This window comes from Megalops cyprinoides, chromosome 3, assembly GCF_013368585.1.
Source record: "Megalops cyprinoides isolate fMegCyp1 chromosome 3, fMegCyp1.pri, whole genome shotgun sequence".
In the NCBI taxonomy this organism is placed as follows: Eukaryota; Metazoa; Chordata; class Actinopteri; order Elopiformes; family Megalopidae; genus Megalops; species Megalops cyprinoides.
In genome coordinates this window covers 54605932-54625468 of record NC_050585.1, presented here as the reverse complement: position 1 = coordinate 54625468, position 19537 = coordinate 54605932, and the positions used below count along the sequence as shown (strand labels likewise).

At 50.1% G+C, this 19537-nt stretch overlaps 1 protein-coding gene across 1 annotated transcript in view; it reads left to right on the top strand.

The window, feature by feature from the left end:
- Positions 1–18557, top strand: part of dacha (dachshund a) — a 146804-nt gene extending 128247 nt beyond the window's left edge. The window contains exons 8-12 of the mRNA XM_036524308.1: positions 5130–5272; positions 5419–5566; positions 6596–6742; positions 7418–7483; positions 18201–18557. Coding sequence (XP_036380201.1) covers positions 5130–5272; positions 5419–5566; positions 6596–6742; positions 7418–7483; positions 18201–18238 — 542 coding nt within the window. The 3' untranslated portion in view covers positions 18239–18557. The remainder of the gene's footprint in view (positions 1–5129; positions 5273–5418; positions 5567–6595; positions 6743–7417; positions 7484–18200) is intronic.
- Positions 18558–19537: the final 980 nt, after the last annotated feature.

The window sequence follows — 19537 nt, the reverse complement described above, 5'->3', positions numbered from 1 at the left end:
GGAGGAGGTGTGGTAGGTTAGGGAGGTGGAGGAGGAGGTGTGGTAGGTTAGGGAGGTGGAGGAGGAGGTATGGTAGTTTAGGGAGGTGGAGGAGGAGGTGTGGTAGATTAGGGAGGTGGAGGAGGAGGTATGGTAGGTTAGGGAGGTGGAGGAGGAGGTGTGGTAGGTTAGGGAGGTGGGGGAGGAGGTGTGGTAGGTTAGGGAGGTGGAGGAGGAGGTATGGTAGGTTAGGGAGGTGGAGGAGGAGGTGTGGTAGGTTAGGGAGGTGGAGGAGGAGGTATGGTAGTTTAGGGAGGTGGAGGCTATACAGAGTAAAGAAAGGGGGGTGGCTCACCCCAGTGTGAGATCCTGTGTGTAAGACTGAGCCCTATCCTCTTTTGGACCGAGAGAAAGGAGGGCTGTGAGGCCTGAGGTCCTAGGCGTGGGCGTGGTTTCAGACACAGCTTACCTGTAACTGCAGGTACCTGTAATCTCCAGCACATCGCTGAGGGGCAGGTAACTCCCGGCAGGGTGTGAGGGACAGGCCCGCAGGACTCCTCCCCTGCACTCCCCCTCTCCTCTCCTCTCCTCTCCTCCTCCGCTCCTTTTTCCTGAGAGCTTTGCTATGAGAGTTGATGGATGCAGAACCGTCTGAAAAGCTTTTCTTTTGTTGGACCCTGCAGCTCTTTTTATATTGTCTTTATTTTTAGGGGAGGAAAATAGAAGGTCATATTGGTGAATAATTGATGGCGTCGTGCACTGGGTTAAAAGGAAACAGCACTCCTCTGCTTTTCTTTATTTATTTATCTGCACTCGATGGTGGGGGGGGGGGGGGGGGGGGGGCATGTTAGCGTTTAATCACTCACAGCTTTTCCACAGTAACGCACGCCTCTGTGTGGGACACTTTTACAGAACACACAGCTTGCTGATACTCGTGTTCCATTATCAAAAACTGTAATACTCGTACCTCACATGTAGGAGTGTGTTTGTAACCCTGGAAAAGCCGGCCTGCCCAGTGCGTAGAGCTGAGATATCACGCACTCTCTGTGTTCAGTGCGTAGAGCTGAGATATCACTCACTCTCTGTGTTCAGTGCGTAGAGCTGAGATATCACGCACTCTCTGTGTTCAGTGCGTAGAGCTGAGATATCACTCACTCTCTGTGTTCAGTGCGTAGAGATATCACGCACTCTCTGTGTTCAGTGCGTAGAGCTGAGATATCACGCACTCTCTGTGTTCAGTGCGTAGAGTTGAGATATCACGCACTCTCTGTGTTCAGTGTGTAGAGCTGAGATATCACTCACTCCCTGTGTTCAGTGCATAGAGATATCACGCACTCTCTGTGTTCAGTGCATAGAGCTGAGATATCACGCACTCTCTGTGTTCAGTGCGTAGAGTTGAGATATCATGCACTCTCTGTGTTCAGTGCGTAGAGCTGAGATATCATGCACTCTCTGTGTTCAGTGCGTAGAGCTGAGATATCATGCACTCTCTCCATGTTCAGCGTGTAGAGCTGAGATATCACGCACTCTCTGTGTTCAGTGCGTAGAGTTGAGATATCACGCACTCTCTGTGTTCAGTGTGTAGAGCTGAGATATCACTCACTCCCTGTGTTCAGTGCATAGAGATATCACGCACTCTCTGTGTTCAGTGCATAGAGCTGAGATATCATGCACTCTCTGTGTTCAGTGTGTAGAGCTGAGATATCACTCACTCCCTGTGTTCAGTGCATAGAGATATCACGCACTCTCTGTGTTCAGTGCGTAGAGCTGAGATATCATGCACTCTCTCCATGTTCAGCGTGTAGAGCTGGGATAACGCGCTCTCTCTTTGGGCCGTGGATGGCGTGTCGTGGTCGAGTCTCTCCTCTCTGTGGCTAATGCAGCCTGTATCATTACTTGTGCACATTACAGCGCGTGAGACAGAACCAGGGCACTTTGTAAATGTCACAGGCCGTTTTTTTCCTCTTTGGCGGAGGGAGAATGAATTGAAGTGTGTGCTATCAGCAGCAGCAGCAAGATAAATCTGTCCTTTAAAAGGGAGCAGCAATTAGGTGAGGAGAGGGGACCAGGAGGCGGGGTTAGCAGCCAGGCTTTTAAGCGTGACCTCCAGCCGCTGCTCCTGGGTGCCCCGCCCTCGTGCGGGTGTGGGGGGGTGGGGGTGCGGGTGAAGTGTTAATCAGTCACGGGGAGGTTCCGGGCGCAGGGAGGCAGGTCGGGCCCTCGGCCGGCTCCCATTAGCGCTGCTCAGATAACCAGGCAGCGCGTCGCTGCTGATAAATGCAGCCATGCTAACGCTAAATATCCCATCATGCCCTTCACCTTCCCCTTTTTATTTACCCAAGTATGCTCAATACTGTCACCTCACAACTCCTGCCCCTGTCTCTCTCTCTCTCTTTCTCTCTCTCTCCTTCTCTCCCTTTCTCTCTCCCCCTCTCTCCTTCTCTCCCTTTCTCTCTCTCCCTCTCCCTCTCTGCTCTCTATATCTGTGTGACCTTGATCAGCGAGCCACTTTCAGTTGGTACGAAAAACTTAATCACAGTCTGTCAGGCGGTGGGGGGGGTGGGGGGATTCTGCCTTTTTCTCCCTCTCTCTCTTTACTTTAATGCCCTTTCCAGTACGGAGGGAAATTTATTGCTTGTGGGACAGGTGGAGTATGAACAATGGGCAGGCGGGAGAGTGGGGTTATCTGGCCGTGCCGGGAGAGCGAGGGGAAATCGATCTGACCTGTGATACAGTGTCATCACAATTCCCACCCTGCCTGTCCTATCTGTCTTCCCCGGGAAGCCAGGATGGCTGCTGTCATCTCGCCGGCCAGATTATCCACATGAAACATAGTCTGCTGCAGTCTCTCGCCTCTATCAGCTTCCCCCGCATGGGGGGGGGGCGTGGAGGCGGGGCGGGGTAATATACGGTGCTCTTCCTCGTTCTGTGGTTGACTCGGGTGCAATGCTCTGAGCTCTGCTAAGATTAAGCACTGCGCGCGGGTTACAGACAGGCCAGCACACAGCAGCACACATGCAGCTCTCTCTCCCTCTCTTTCATTCCAGATAATTCCCCACAATTACCTGCATTTTACTGTTTAACATATCACTTTGATTTCCACACCTGCGTGGCCCCAGAGATTACTGTGAAGCAGCAGCTCCAGTCTGCAGCGGAAAACAGAAGGAAATGAGCTCAAATAAAGCAGATCTGTGCCTGCGTGTGTGTGTGCACGTGCATATGTGTGCACGTATGTGTGTGTGTGTGTGTGTGTGTGTGTCTGTGTGTGTTTGAGATTGTGTCTGTAGGTGTGTGTGTGTGTGTGTGTGTGTTTGAGATTGTGTCTGTGGCTGGGTGTGGTTGTAACGCTGCATCTCTGTGTGGCTGGGTGTGGTTGTAACGTTGCGTCTCTGTGTGGCTGGGTGTGGTTGTAACGCTGCGTCTCTGTGGCTGGGTGTGGTTGTAACGCTGCGTCCCTGTGGCTGGGTGTGGTTGTAACGCTGCGTCTCTGTGTGGCTGGGTGTGGTTGTAACGCTGCGTCCCTGTGGCTGGGTGTGGTTGTAACGTTGCGTCTCTCTGTGGCTGGGTGTGGTTGTAACGTTGCGTCTCTGTGGCTGGGTGTGGTTGTAACGTTGCGTCCCTGTGGCTGGGTGTGGTTGTAACGTTGCGTCTCTGTGTGGCTGGGTGTGGTTGTAACGTTGCGTCTCTGTGACTGGGTGTGGTTGTAACGTTGCGTCTCTGTGGCTGGGTGTGGTTGTAACGTTGCGTCTCTGTGTGGCTGGGTGTGGTTGTAACGCTGCGTCCCTGTGGCTGGGTGTGGTTGTAACGTTGTGTCTCTGTGGCTGGGTGTGGTTGTAACGCTGCGTCCCTGTGGCTGGGTGTGGTTGTAACGTTGCGTCCCTGTGGCTGGGTGTGGTTGTAACGCTGCGTCCCTGTGGCTGGGTGTGGTTGTAACGCTGCGTCTCTGTGTGGCTGGGTGTGGTTGTAACGCTGCGTCCCTGTGGCTGGTTGTGGTTGTAACGCTGCGTCCCTGTGGCTGGGTGTGGTTGTAACGTTGCGTCCCTGTGGCTGGGTGTGGTTGTAACGCTGCGTCTCTGTGGCTGGGTGTGGTTGTAACGCTGCGTCCCTGTGGCTGGGTGTGGTTGTAACGCTGCGTCCCTGTGGCTGGGTGTGGTTGTAACGCTGCGTCCCTGTGGCTGGGTGTGGTTGTAACGCTGCGTCCCTGTGGCTGGGTGTGGTTGTAACGCTGCGTCCCTGTGGCTGGGTGTGGTTGTAACGCTGCGTCCCTGTGGCTGGGTGTGGTTGTAACGCTGCGTCCCTGTGGCTGGGTGTGGTTGTAACGTTGCGTCTCTCTGTGGCTGGGTGTGGTTGTAACGCTGCGTCCCTGTGGCTGGGTGTGGTTGTAACGCTGCGTCCCTGTGGCTGGGTGTGGTTGTAACGCTGCGTCCCTGTGGCTGGGTGTGGTTGTAACGCTGCGTCCCTGTGGCTGGGTGTGGTTGTAACGCTGCGTCTCTGTGGCTGGGTGTGGTTGTAACATTGCGTCTCTCTGTGGCTGGGTGTGGTTGTAACGCTGCGTCCCTGTGGCTGGGTGTGGTTGTAACATTGCGTCTCTCTGTGGCTGGGTGTGGTTGTAACGCTGCGTCCCTGTGGCTGGGTGTGGTTGTAACGCTGCGTCTCTGTGGCTGGGTGTGGTTGTAACATTGCGTCTCTCTGTGGCTGGGTGTGGTTGTAACGCTGCGTCCCTGTGGCTGGGTGTGGTTGTAACGCTGCGTCTCTGTGGCTGGGTGTGGTTGTAACGCTGCGTCCCTGTGGCTGGGTGTGGTTGTAACGCTGCGTCTCTGTGGCTGGGTGTGGTTGTAACGTTGCGTCTCTGTGTGGCTGGGTGTGGTTGTAACGCTGCGTCCCTGTGGCTGGGTGTGGTTGTAACGCTGCGTCCCTGTGGCTGGGTGTGGTTGTAACGCTGCGTCCCTGTGGCTGGGTGTGGTTGTAACGCTGCGTCCCTGTGGCTGGGTGTGGTTGTAACGCTGCGTCCCTGTGGCTGGGTGTGGTTGTAACGCTGCGTCCCTGTGGCTGGGTGTGGTTGTAACGCTGCGTCCCTGTGGCTGGGTGTGGTTGTAACGCTGCGTCCCTGTGGCTGGGTGTGGTAACCCCGTGTCTCTCCCTCTGTGCAGAGGAGGCTCAGCTGACGCCCATGATGAAACCCGGGTTCGACAAACTGCCCCTGGCGGGACAGGCCCTGCCCCCTGGCTTCCCGGCCCCCTTCCTATTCGCTGATGGCCTCTCCTCGGTGGAAACACTGCTCACTAACATCCAGGTAGAGCCAGGGCCTCGCTGTCCCACCCTGTCCCCTACAACCAGCCCAAACCCTGTCACCGCAGTATTGGTGGGGTGTGTTGGGGTGCGGAGGGGCTGTGTCTCAGTGTAAGAGCACCTGTGTGTGTGTTCTCCTGGGGTCCTCAGGGCCTGCTGAAGGTGGCTGTGGATAACGCCCGCGTGCAGGAGAAACAGGTGCAGCAGGAGAAGAAGGAGCTGAAGATGGAGCTGTACAGGGAGAGAGAGATTCGAGAGAGTCTGGAGAGACAGCTCACCTCCGAGTTACACAGCAGAGGTAAGAACAGCGTGTGTGTGTGTCTGTGTCTGTGTGTGTGCTTTGTGCTGATATTGCATGCTGGTACAGCAGATACTTCCATATCCTCAGAAGTGCATGTTACTCATTCATTACACTGAGTTACAGAGTTACTCCATCCAGACCACCGAATGTCCCCCTACATAAACACACACACACACACACACACACACACACACATGCTGGGTTGCTCTGGCTGAGCTCAGCATACGTCAGCCCTGCTTAAAAAATCGAGTCTGCATCTTTATCCTGAGCCAAGAAATTACAGCAATTAGCCGCCTCACTAACAACTTCAACAGTATGGAGAGCCACTTTAATAATTTATCAGCCATGCCTGTTATCGCATTGCGTGTTATTCAAATTTATTTTTAATAAAGAGGGAGGAAAGTAATAATTTAGCAAATAAAAGGCTTGTAATGAGAGATGTTATGAGGCTGAGGGAGCAGAGTGCTGTGGATCCAGCCTTCCTCTGTGCTGGGAACTGCTTTTTATACGCTGTGCAATTACTATGGGAGCCAGCACTGCATGGACACTGATCCAGGAACAGCAGCAGGGTTGGGATTGGACGAGCGCTGTGCATTAAGACCGATACAGAAGTGGGGGTATGGACTGGACGAGGGCTGTCAGTGCAAAGCTCGCCTGGGCCTCCCTGGGAGGGTTATTTCTGCTGCTGCAGCAGCCTGGTCTTCCCTCCTCTAACTCCAGGCAGCTCCTGTGTCACACAGCCACTGTTTACCTAGGGGTGCAGGAAGTCTCAGAGTCTCACCTCTTTCTGTTTCTCTCTGTCTCCCTCTCTCCTCCTCTCTCTCTCTCTCTCTCTGTCTCTTTCTTTCTCCAACTCTCTCTCCCTCTGTACCTCCCTCTCTCTCCCTCTCCCTCTCTCTCTCTCTCCCTCTCTCCCTCTCTCTCTCTCTCCCTCTCCCTCTCTCTTCCTCTATCTCTCTCCCTCTCTCTCTCTCTTTCTCTCCCTCTCTCTACCTCTTTCCCTCCCTCTCCCTCTCTCTCTCTCAGCCACTATCCAGAAGCGGCTGAAGAAGGAGAAGAAGGCCAAGCGGAAACTGCAGGAGGCTCTGGAGTTTGAGTCGAAGCGTCGGGAGCAGGTGGAGCAGGCGCTGAAACAGGCCACGTCCCCAGAGAGCCTCCGCATGAGTCTGAATGGTCAGTCTCCGCCGTGACCTCGTGTTTCTCTTTTTCCAGCACTCTTATCGTTCTGGGCCTCTGTCGTTGCTGTTGTTCCTTCTGGAACATTTGCATCAGCAGCACACGGGAACGCGGGACAGATAGAGATCTCACGCTCTGGTGCAGAGAGGCCTGAGAGTAGCTCATCGCTTTAATGGCCCTGTGAATATACATCCCTTATTCCCAAATATTTCAACAGCAGCAGGAAAAAATACATAAAACATATCGAGAGTGCGGCACATCTGCAACCATTTCTCAGGGCAGAGCAGTTATTTCCAAGGCTGATTAAACGAAGGAAAAGCATTTAGTTTCCTTTCATGTAGCGTTACTGCGGGCTGCTGATGAACCAATAAAGGCTGCTAATAGATTGGCCGGTGAATTGCTGAGACGTTTCTACATGGGAAAGCAGACAGATCCCATTACAGCTCTCAGAGCCATTACGAACCCAGCTCTGTGAAATATCAGTACGCTCTGCACTTTACTTTAGCGTCACTTATAAAGGTTTAATAGATACTCAACAACTCGTCATTAATATGTCAGACTGCTGAAGCATGGATATTAAGGCATATTAAATGTGCACAGTTATCCATGGAAAGGCAGGGTCTGGGAGAGGCTGTTTCCAGTGACAGTGTATCTGTGTCTATCTGCTTTCAGAGGCAGTGATACCAGAGGTGGAGGCAGAGCACAATGGGAACCAGCAGGAGAACTCAGCTGTACAAGGTGAGCTGGGTCCTGACACACATGTCTGTGCACCTCTATAGCCTGCTCCACCTGCACACCCTGCTCCACCTGCTCCACCTGCTCCACCTGCACACCCTGCTCCACCTGCTCCACCTGCACACCCTGCTCCACCTGCACACCCTGCTCCACCTGCTCCACCTGCACACCCTGCTCCACCTGCTCCACCTGCACACCCTGCTCCACCTGCTCCACCTGCTCCACCTGCACACCCTGCTCCACCTGCACACCCTGCTCCACCTGCTCCACCTGCACACCCTGCTCCACCTGCTCCACCTGCACACCCTGCTCCACCTGCACACCCTGCTCCACCTGCACACCCTGCTCCACCTGCACACCTGTCTCTACCTGTCTCTACCTTCTTTATCTACTATGTGTTATTGTTCGTTTTGAAGCCACCAAAATCCTTCAAACAACTTTAACAACATTTAAAATCCCTTAATAATGTTTTATTATTCCTTTAATAAATGTATTGGTTAGTGGGGGAGCAGGAGAGGCAGGAGCTGTGGCCGAGGGCAGAAAGCACATTTCATAGGGCAGCAATGCAGTGATGCACTAATGCTGCGACTTGCAGCCTCTTAATGCACCAGTGCAGTAATGCTGTAGCAGTGTTAAGTGTCAATGTGCTAATGAGATGCATCTATGCTGTGATACCGTAGTCCTGTAATGTGGTGAGACACAATAATACATGCATGAAACCACAGTTACAGATGTGTGTAACATTACCCACCACACTGATGCATCAGAGCCTGTACAAGGTGAGCTGGGTCCTGACACACATGTCTGTGCACCTCTATAGCCTGCTCCACCTGCACACCCTGCTCCACCTGCACACCCTGCTCCACCTGCACACCCCGCTCCACCTGCACACCCTGCTCCACCTGCACACCCTGCTCCACCTGCTCCACCTGCTCCACCTGCACACCCTGCTCCACCTGCTCCACCTGCACACCCTGCTCCACCTGCACACCCTGCTCCACCTGCTCCACCTGCACACCCTGCTCCACCTGCTCCACCTGCTCCACCTGCACACCCTGCTCCACCTGCACACCCTGCTCCACCTGCACACCCCGCTCCACCTGCACACCCTGCTCCACCTGCACACCCTGCTCCACCTGCTCCACCTGCTCCACCTGCACACCTGTCTCTACCTGTCTCTACCTTCTTTATCTTCTATGTGTTATTGTTCGTTTTGAAGCCACCAAAATCCTTCAAACAACTTTAACAACATTTAAAATCCCTTAATAATGTTTTATTATTCCTTTAATAAATGTATTGGTTAGTGGGGGAGCAGGAGAGGCAGGAGCTGTGGCCGAGGGCAGAAAGCACATTTCATAGGGCAGCAATGCAGTGATGCACTAATGCTGCGACTTGCAGCCTCTTAATGCACCAGTGCAGTAATGCTGTAGCAGTGTTAAGTGTCAATGTGCTAATGAGATGCATCTATGCTGTGATACCGTAGTCCTGTAATGTGGTGAGACACAATAATACATGCATGAAACCACAGTTACAGATGTGTGTAACATTACCCACCACACTGATGCATCAGAGCCTTCCCAGCTGGCTGAAACGGCGGACAGTCTCATTGCTAAAAGCACGACTGCCATGTGTGGGACACCACAGCCTTCTGAAGCCAGCTGCAGCTGCAGTGGAAATGCTGGCATTTCTCACCACAAACATCAAGCAGCCCAAACCAGCACTGTACTATGCCACCAATTTACCAGCATTTTTTCAGATTAGATGCTGGCTTCACTGTACTGTCAAAGGGTCCATGCCAGGTTTTTTCAGATTTTACATGCTGGAAATCTCATGTCAATGTCCCTGTAGCATCCATGCTGTCACACAAAGGGCAAGAATTGGGTAGACTGATCCTCCCTAACTGCCTAACCAATCAGGTAATCACAATGCTCAGCTAAGTTTTTCTGTGCTTCACGTCACTATCACCTCAGTAAGCACCACTGTTCAAAACGTATAGCTAGTAATAGTAAGATTTTTTTTTGTCAAAGGTTTATAGCCATAGACACTCTATTAAAGCCTAATAAGTCTAATATATTTCCATTAAGGCTACATTTTGAAATATTTAATAAAAATGAATACTTGAGTGTACACAGTTTGAGTGAAGTTATACATTTATATTTCAGTGGCCAAATTTTGACAGTGCTATAGTGCTACAGTGATGCTGCAAGACAGTGCTACAGTGCTACAGTGATGCTGCAGGACAGTAATACAGTGATGCTGCAGGACAGTGCTACAGTGCTACAGTGATGCTGCAGGACAGTGCTACAGTGCTACAGTGATGCTGCAGGACAGTAATACAGTGATGCTGCAGGACAGTGCTACAGTGCTACAGTGATGCTGCAGGACAGTGCTACAGTGCTACAGCGATGCTGCAGGACAGTAATACAGTGATGCTGCAGGACAGTGCTACAGTGCTACAGCGATGCTGCAGGACAGTAATACAGTGATGCTGCAGGACAGTAATACAGTGATGTTGCAGGACAGTAATACAGAGATGCTGCAGGGCAGTAATACAGAGATGCTGCAGGGCAGTAATACAGTGATGCTGCAGGACAGTAATACAGTGATGCTGCAGGACAGTAATACAGAGATGCTGCAGGGCAGTAATACAGTGATGCAGTGAAGGCGTAGGCTGCAGGTCCCCTCTCACTCTTCCCATCCGCAAGGTCACATGGTGCGTGATGTAACAGGGAGAACGCGCTGCGCGTGGTTTGGGCGGGGCGGCTCCACATGTGCTGAGCAGATGGGTGAGAGCGCTACAGCGGTGCACTGCAGGGCTGTGCTGCTCCCTCCGCCACCCTTTGAGGGCCTCGGACCCCTGGAATTACATTACAAACTGACGATTCTTCTGTGCTTTGCTCTCGCTGCCTTTCCCTCTCACTCTTTGATTTCTGTTTGTAATTTAGTATGTAGACACCCCCCCATCCCCCCCACCCCACCCCCCACTCCATGAGAAAAGAAAAATCTGTTTGATAAATGGAACCTGTTATTAATGCACTTGAAAGCGATTTAAAGACACTACGGTAGATCTTATACAAACATGGCAGAGAATAGATGAATGATTGCATGTGTTTAGAGGCTTTCAGTCACATATGTTACAAACCGAGTGAAAGACAGAGCTCATTTCACATACACACACACACACACACACACACACACACACACACGCTCTTACATGCTCTGTGTGTGTGGCTGTGATGCCCGTGACCTTTAGGCTGGGAGAGCGTACTCCTCTCTGCTCTCTGAGAGACAGTCACAGTGTCACACTGTGTAATAACACCGCTGTCTCAGTGTAAAATCACACAGACACGGTGATGGACACACTCCACCTGGTGAAACTCGCAGCTCAAAGTTCACATAAATACCAAACAACAGCAGCGTGGAAACGCACTGATCACAGCGCCTGGGGGGGGTTGGGGTGGAATCAGCAGGGCAAACGGGGAAAGGCACAGGCAAGAGGCACGTCTGTGCGCGCGATTAGCAGCTCGGCGGAGCGTCCCACGCTAATGGAGTAATGATGAGTAATTATAAACACCATGATCTCTCTGATAATCACTGGATCAGCTTACAGCACAGCTCAGTAACAGTGACAGCTTCAGAGCTCAGTCTCGCTGCTGGACTCGCACGCCCTGCGGCCTGCCCTGTGCCCTGTGCCCTCTCACCTGAGCCCACAGTCAGGTGCTCAAACCCCGGACCGCGGAGCTGACCTCACACCAGTTCCACAGCAGCCCCTTTAGGCTGCAGCTTCTGTGCACAGCGGTGCTGTCTGTACTGAAGTCAGCGTGTTGAGAGCAGGCATCTTTCCCAGGCCTCAGAGAGGAGTGTGTGTCCCACAGCATGTATCATTTACACTGAGAGAAATCTAATTACACCTCTCTCTGCTCCCAAGTCGGGCTTCACAGTTTTGCAAGCTTAGCACTGACAGCTGATTTCATTATGTGTGATTGGCCTCTGTGAGGCCCAAACGGGATTGTGCCTCCGGAGCTAAAAGCCTCTTCGCTTTCTCAGGTTCCCTCTGTTCGGCCATTACGCCCACCTCTCCCCTCTCCTAATTAATCACCAGTGTGAGCGCCAGAAACTGCTGAATACAAGAGAAGATGACATCACTTTACGAGTAGATAGAGAGATTAGGAGAGAGAAAACGAGGGGAGGCGGGAGAGAAAGTTCGAAGGATGTGAAGAGCAGGAGAGAGGTGATGGTCGTGCTGTAGAGCTTAGTCTGGGTATCATTCATATGCTAACCGAGCACACATCTCTACTGAGCTCCTGCTGTTAGCATCACCTCACCCTCACTGCTAGGTAGAGCTTTCTGCATGTGCAGGTACATTCACAGTAAAGGGTATGTACTGCACTCACTCACAGTAGGGGGTATACACTGCACTCACTCACAGTAAGGGGTATACACTGTACTCACTCACAGTAAGGGGTATACACTGCACTCACAGTAGGGGGTATACACTGCACTCACTCACAGTAAGGGGTATACACTGTACTCACTCACAGTAAGGGGTATACACTGCACTCACAGTGAGGGGTATATACTGCACTGCACTCACAGTGAGGGGTATAGACTGCAGTCACTCACAGTAAAGGGTATGTACTGCAGTCACTCACAGTAAGGGGTATGCACTGCAGTCACTCACAGTAGGGGGTATAGACTGCACTCACAGTCACAGTAAGGGGTATAGACTGCACTCACAGTAAGGGGTATACACTGCAGTCACTCACAGTAAGGGGTATAGACTGCAGTCACTCACAGTAAAGGGTTATAGGCTACACTCACAGTAAGGGGTATAGACTGCACTCACAGTAAGGGGTTTACACTGCAGTCACTCACAGTAAGGGGTATAGACTGCAGTCACTCACAGTAAAGGGTTATAGGCTACACTCACATTAAGGGGTATACACTACACTCATGATGAAATCGTATCTTAAGATGCATACATGTAAGATCCATACCTGTAAGATCTACATGTTTCTCCAAATGACTCATTCTCGGCAGGATTCTGGGGTCATAGAAAGCGCTGCTACCAGGCTCCCGCTATAGGGCGTGGACACGGAGATATTCTGAGCACAGACACACACGCATGTGCTTTTCCTCTGAGGAGCTGGTCAGTGGAAAATAGAAGATTCCCAAATAGCAAAGTAAAAGAAGAGGGGAGTTATTTCTACCTCCGGATGTACGCTAATTTCATCTTTTATTTTTGATAGAAACTTTTCTGATAAAAATATATTGACATATTTAAGCAGGTGCTGTTTTTCCCATGAGAGACACAGCTCTGTAAGAGAAAGCCAGGCCTCCGCATGACACTCAGCTGCTGCATTCTCTTCAGCCCCAGCGCATGGAGACTCTCCAACTGAGGACCCGTGTGTCTCTCTCTGTATATACTTCACACACACACGCTCACATGCACACACACACACGCACACTCTCACATGCTCACACACTCGCACACATATGCGCGCACACACACACACACACACACTCACATACACACACACTCTCACATGCTCACACACTCACACACACACACACACACACACACACACAAGGACCCGTGTGCTTCTCTCTGTATATACTTCTCACACACACGCTCACATGCACACACACACACGCACACTCTCACATGCTCACACACTCACACACGCACGCACACACACTCATACATACATACACACACTCACATGCTCACACACATACACACACACGCTCACACACGCACACACACTCATACATATACACACACACACACACACACACACACACACACACACACACACACACACACACACACACACACACACAAGGACCCGTGTGCCTCTCTCTGTATATACTTCTCACACACACTCACATGCTCACAGACTCGCACACATATGTGCACACACACACACTCACATACACTCTCACATGCTCACACACTCACACACACACACACACACACACACACACACACACACACACAAGGACCCGTGTGCCTCTCTCTGTATATACTTCTCACACACACGCTCACATGCACACACACTCACACACACACACACACACACACTCACACACACACACACACGCACACTCTCACATGCTCACACACTCACACACACACGCACACACACGCACACACTCACACATGCACGCACACACACTCATACATACACACACACACTCACATGCTCACACACTCACACGCTCACACACTCACACGCTCACACACTCACGCACACACGCACACACACGATCACACACTCACACACACACACACACACACACACACACTCATACATAAACACACACACTCACATGCTCACACACATACGCACACACACACGCGCTCACACACACACATGCACACACACTCATACATACACATAAGAACATATGAACATATTATGACAAGAACAGGCCGTTCGGCCCAACTAAGCTCGCCATTTCGATTAAAGAGAATCCAAAACTGCATAAAGTCTGGACTTGAACACAGCAAGGGAGGGTCTCTGCCTCAACTACATGACCTGGCAACCTATTCCATGTATTGATAACTCTTTGTCTAAAATAGTGCTTCCTTATATCAGTGCGGGACTTACTCTTCACTAGTTTCCATTTATGTCCTCTTGTTCTACAGACTGAACTCACCCTAAAAAATGTATTGTAGTTAACCTTATTGAGTCCTTTTATGAATTTAAAAACCTCAATTAAATCACACCTATGCCTCCTCTCGCTAAGTCTAAATAGGTTAAGTAACTTGAGTGTTTCCTCGTAGCTTTTATATTTCATGCCAGGAACTAATTTAGTTGCCCTTCTTTGAACTTTTTCAAGAACCTCAATATCTTTCTTATAGTGCGGTGCCCAGAACTGCACACAATATTCCAAGTGAGGTCTGACTAAAGCATTGTATAATTTCAATATAACCTCCTTAGATTTAAACTCAATACTTTTGGCTATATATCCCAGCATCCTGTTGGCCTTTTTTACTGCTACACACACATTTACATTTACATTTACATTTATTTATTTAGCAGACGCTTTTATCCAAAGCGACTTACAAAAGTGCATACAGTAAGTATAGCGACAGTACGGGGACAGGATGTGTACAGTTCCACAATGAGAGTTCTCAGCTGAGAGCAGCGTCTGTTTGAGGACACAGTACTATTAGATTTTTACAATTACAGCCTATAGGGCAACTAATACGATACACTTTCAAACGGTGGACTTCGACAACTTCAAACGGCGCAATGAGCGTCAGTGTAAAGGCGGCAACAAGAACATTTTAAAAGCACAATTTAAAAAGCACAGCAATTTACAACAGCACTGATGGGCGGGGGGGCAGCAATTGTGTGCTGGGTCAGTCCAGGTAGAGTCTGAAGAGGTGCGTCTTCAGGCCCCGTCTGAAGGACTGGGGTGAAGAAGCTGTCCGTAGCGAGACAGGGAGTTCGTTCCACCACTGGGGGGCGATGTAGGTGAAACGCCGATGTCTGGCAGAACAAGCACCTCCTGCCTTGACCATGCAGGGAGCGAGGCGTCCAGTTGCTGCTGAGCGCAGGGGGTCGGGCTGGTGTGTAGGGCTGGATGAGTTCTTGGAGGTAGGCAGGATTGCAGAGAAGGCGAGGGTCAGGGTCTTGAATCTGATCCTGGCAGCGACAGGAAGCCAGTGGAGGGATTTCAGCAGGGGAGTAACATGGGAGAATTTGGGGAGGTTGAAGATCAGTCGGGCAGCTGCATTCTGGATGAGCTGGAGAGGCTGGGTGGTGCATGCTGGGAGGCCTGCGAGGAGAGCGTTGCAGTAGTCCAGTCGAGGGAGAACTGTGGCCTGGATAAGGAGCTGCGTTGTGTATGTTGTCAGGAACGGACGAATCCTCCTGATGTTGTGGAGGAGGAATCGGCAGGCCCGTGTCGTGCGAGCAATGTACTCCTTGAAGTCCAGGTTACTGTCGAGGGTGATGCCCAAGCTCTTTGCTGACTGAGAGGATGGTATTGTGGTGCCATCGACGGTGATGGAGAGGTCATGCAGGGGGGAAGGGCCGGCTGGGATGAAGAGCAGTTCCGTTTTACTGAGGTTCAGCTTCAGGTGGTGGGATGTCATCCATTTAAAGATGTCAGCCAGGCATGCAGAGATTCTTTCGTTGACCTGGGGGATAGAGGGAGGGAAAGAGAAAAAGAGTTGGATGTCGTCAGCATAGCAGTGATAGGAGAAGCCATGTGATTTGATAACTGAGCCAAGAGAGTTGATATAAATTGAGAAGAGTAGGGGTCCCAGTACTGAACCCTGTGGAACTCCTGTAGTGAGAGGGGTGGGTGCAGAGGTGGAGCCTTTCCAGTAGATCTGGGAGGATCTACCAGTCAGGTAGGACGTGAGCCAGGAGAGGGCAGTTCCAGAGATGCCCATCTCAGACAGCTTTGATAATAGTGTCTGGTGGTTGACTGTGTCGAAAGCACACACGCACACACACACACACATAAACGTCTGTCATGTCAGCGGATTTATTTGCTCCTGTTGTTTTTTGGTTATGTATGAGGGGATTCCTGTTGATGGCCCCTGCTGTTTAGCAGCAACATTTTGTCAGGGTTTACAGCTGTAACTTACTGGCAAGATGGCTTAACATTACTCATTTTGCAGGTTAAGGTCTTATTTATATGTTAATATACTGTTTCTATTTCTGAGAATGCTTGTTTAGGTCTCATTAGTATGCTATATTAATTTTGCAGTGTGTATTCATGTTTTAAGGTTACAGTTAGACATCTTTATTCATTAATTTTTATTCATTAAATCTGCATACAGCGTTGCGTAATGTCTTGGAGCGTTTGACTGGCCAGACTGACACAGTGCCTGCTCTGCCACCTCTGTCCTGTGGAGTCTGAGCTGCTGTTGTCTCATGACTTATTGATGACTTATGATAAGAGAGGAAACATAGGAGCTTCAATGACATGATCAGGCCATTTAGTTTGACTCTAGTAGACTCATCATTACACCTACTGGCAAGAGGAATTAATCTGCCCCAGTCTGATTAATCAATAACACACACACACACACAGAGACACATACACACACACACGCACGCATGCACACATGCAAGTATATATATATATGCCACCATACACAGACAAACTCACAAACATACATTCAGTTCTGAGGCTCAGGTCTGTATTCCTACAGGTTCCTTGCTCTCTCTGTGTTCTCCCTCTCCCTCTCTCTCTCTCTCTCTCTCCCTCTCTCTCTCCCTCTCTCTCTCTCTCTCTCTCTCCCTCCCTCCCTCATTCCTCCCTTCCTCTTTACATCGCTCTCCCTCTCTCCCCCCCCCCTCTCTCACTCTCCCTCTCTCTCCCCCCCTCTCTCTCTCCCCCTCTCCCTCTCTCTCCCCCCCTCTCTCTCGCTCTCTCTCTCTCCCCCTCTCCCTCTCTCTCTCTCTCTCTCTCTCTCTCTCTCTCTCTCTCTCCCTCCCTCATTCCTCCCTTCCTCTTTACATCGCTCTCCCTCTCTCCCCCCCCTCTCTCTCACTCTCCCTCTCTCTCTCCCTCTCTCTCTCTCTCTCACTCTCCCTCTCTCTCTCTCTCTCTCTCTCTCTCTTTCTCTCTCTCCCTCATTCCTCCCTTCCTCTTTACATCGCTCTCTCTCTCTCTCCCTCTCCTTCTCCCTTTCCCCCCCCTCCATCCCTCTCCCCCCCTCACTTCCTCTCTCTTTCTCCTTCTCCCCCTTTCTCCATCTCTCTCCCCATCCGTCTCTCTCTCCCACACTCTGATTGCTGTTCTTGTTTACATCCTGAATACATATTAGCTCATCTGTTCAGAACTCAAACACAAACCTATCAAAAATACAAAACACTTACTTCCTAATTAGCTCTTTCCTGTTGCTAATGAAGTGAGCACACTATGTTCAGATTAGCATTCTCCTGTAGCTGCTTTCGCTGGGCTTCCAGCTGTTTCCCTTTTATCTCTACCCTCTTGTTGACAGCTAATACTAAATGATAAATCACCCATATTACGCACGATGCAAATTTGATTAAAATAGTCGCAAAATCCATAGGTTGTCTAGGAAACATTGTTACGGTACATATATTATGGGCAAAAAATATTGTTGATTTTTTGTGGTCAGAAATGTGTCTGAAGGGACTGCTGCGGTCAGTAATGCCTCTGCTGGCCGCACAGAAAGCTGAGAAGGGTTGGTGTGGCGGCTCTCCTGTGAAAGAACTTCTCTGCTTGTTTTTAGTTTGTCTGCTGCTCAGTTAGCTGCTTGCTTTACAGTGCTTAGAGCTGAACTCTGCCATCCGCTTTTAAACCAAAGTTTAACAGACATTTAGAGTTAAATGAGAATATACAAAACAATGAAACCATGTTTATTCAACAGAGCATATTTAAATTATCTACAGCACACACAGGAATGAAATAATCTCTGTAGCTGTGAGATTATGATCCCCGCGCTGTTCAGCAGTGTCCTTTTCCAAGATCTAATTCCTGTGAAACCGGAGGCTCATGATGTGAAAGATCAAAGGCGGCCATGAGGCCTTACAGTCCCATGATGCATTGCTGGCATTGTGATCAGCCTGCCATCTGACCATCCTCTTTTCAGAGGGACATATTCTGGCCAGTCCCATGGAGTCTTTACTGCAGTGGGAGGGGTATATTATGCCCTGAAGGGAGTGGGGTCAAAGAGCCTCTTGTGAAAAACTTGCTTCTGTTCCGGTGCTTTTCTCCACAGAAAACAGACCCTACATCAAACCCCCCGTCATGTACTGAGTGAGGCCTCTTCCGGAGAGCGGGGTGCTGGGGGCCACACCCTGCAAACACACTCCCTGGAGTGAGGGGCTCCCAAAGCCCTCAGCAGTGCCACCTTCAGGACGGGAGGAGAAAGAGCGCATACATGGTGTCCCTCACTGGTACTCTGTCACGTCACTACGACAACCTGTAAAAAACCTTTAACTCTCTTTCCTTTTTGATTTTGTTCTCTTGTTTGTGGAGAAAAAAGGACCTTTTAAAAATGAGCGGATGTTCTCCGGATTCCAAGCACACAGAGTCCCAGCCCTTTCCCAGCAGCCCCGGCCTCAGCAGCAGGGTCTCACTCTTTCTCCTCTTTTGGTTATATTATTATTATTGTAATTATTATTACTATTCTCTGTCCATTTCATCATACCCAAAATGCCACAACTGTTTCTGAACAGCACAATAGTCTTGCAGGACCTGTAGGGGCCTGTAGGGGGCAGTGTCTTTGGAAGGTCCACAGATCTCAGGATCCAGGAGAAATGGACAGCAGGAGAAAAAAAAAACAAAATGAAAAGAAAGGCAAACGAAAGGAAGAAAATGTGCTCTTCTTCACACGGCACTGCCTGCGTCTCCTCTCCAGCCAGGGGATGCTGAGCTGAACCCTGCATCAGAAGGCTTTTTGTCCTCTTTTCTTCCTCTCTCTCTTTCTCTTTTTTGGAAAATAATGTTGTAGAGAAAACGTTATCCTACCGTTAGTTGACTGGCGCAGTCGTGCCCCCTGTGCATGGACACGCCGGGGCCTGACGTGCTTCTTCTGTTGGTTTGATTTCTGTGTTTTTCCCCCAGCCCGTTCCGGAGGCAGGAGCTGAATCCTGTCCTGTAGAGTAAAGGTTTCTCTGTTGTACTGTATTCAGTTTGAAAATCTTTGTTGAAATGTTCTTGCTAAAAAATACAGTATTACAATAACAAAAACCTTTTCTGTTTTACCCTTGTTTATAAAGACATGTAAAAATGCTTTAGCGTCTGCTATTATGATGTTGTAATAAAGTGGATACATTTTTAGTGAGAAAAAAAATAAAAATAAAGTACCCTAATGCACATCTGATGCAAGCATGCCTATAGATATGACACTGGTTAAAATGACACTCACAGGTAAAGCTGCCAATTTCTGGTATTTTTGAGAGTTTTGGGGTCTGATCATCATGATTTCTGGCAGCTGTCAGTAATGTTGACCTTGTTTATAATGATATCATCACCACTGATCACAGCGTCGCCATGGCACATGAACACATCGAGAGAATAAACGATTTTCAGGACTTTATCTTGGTAGATTTG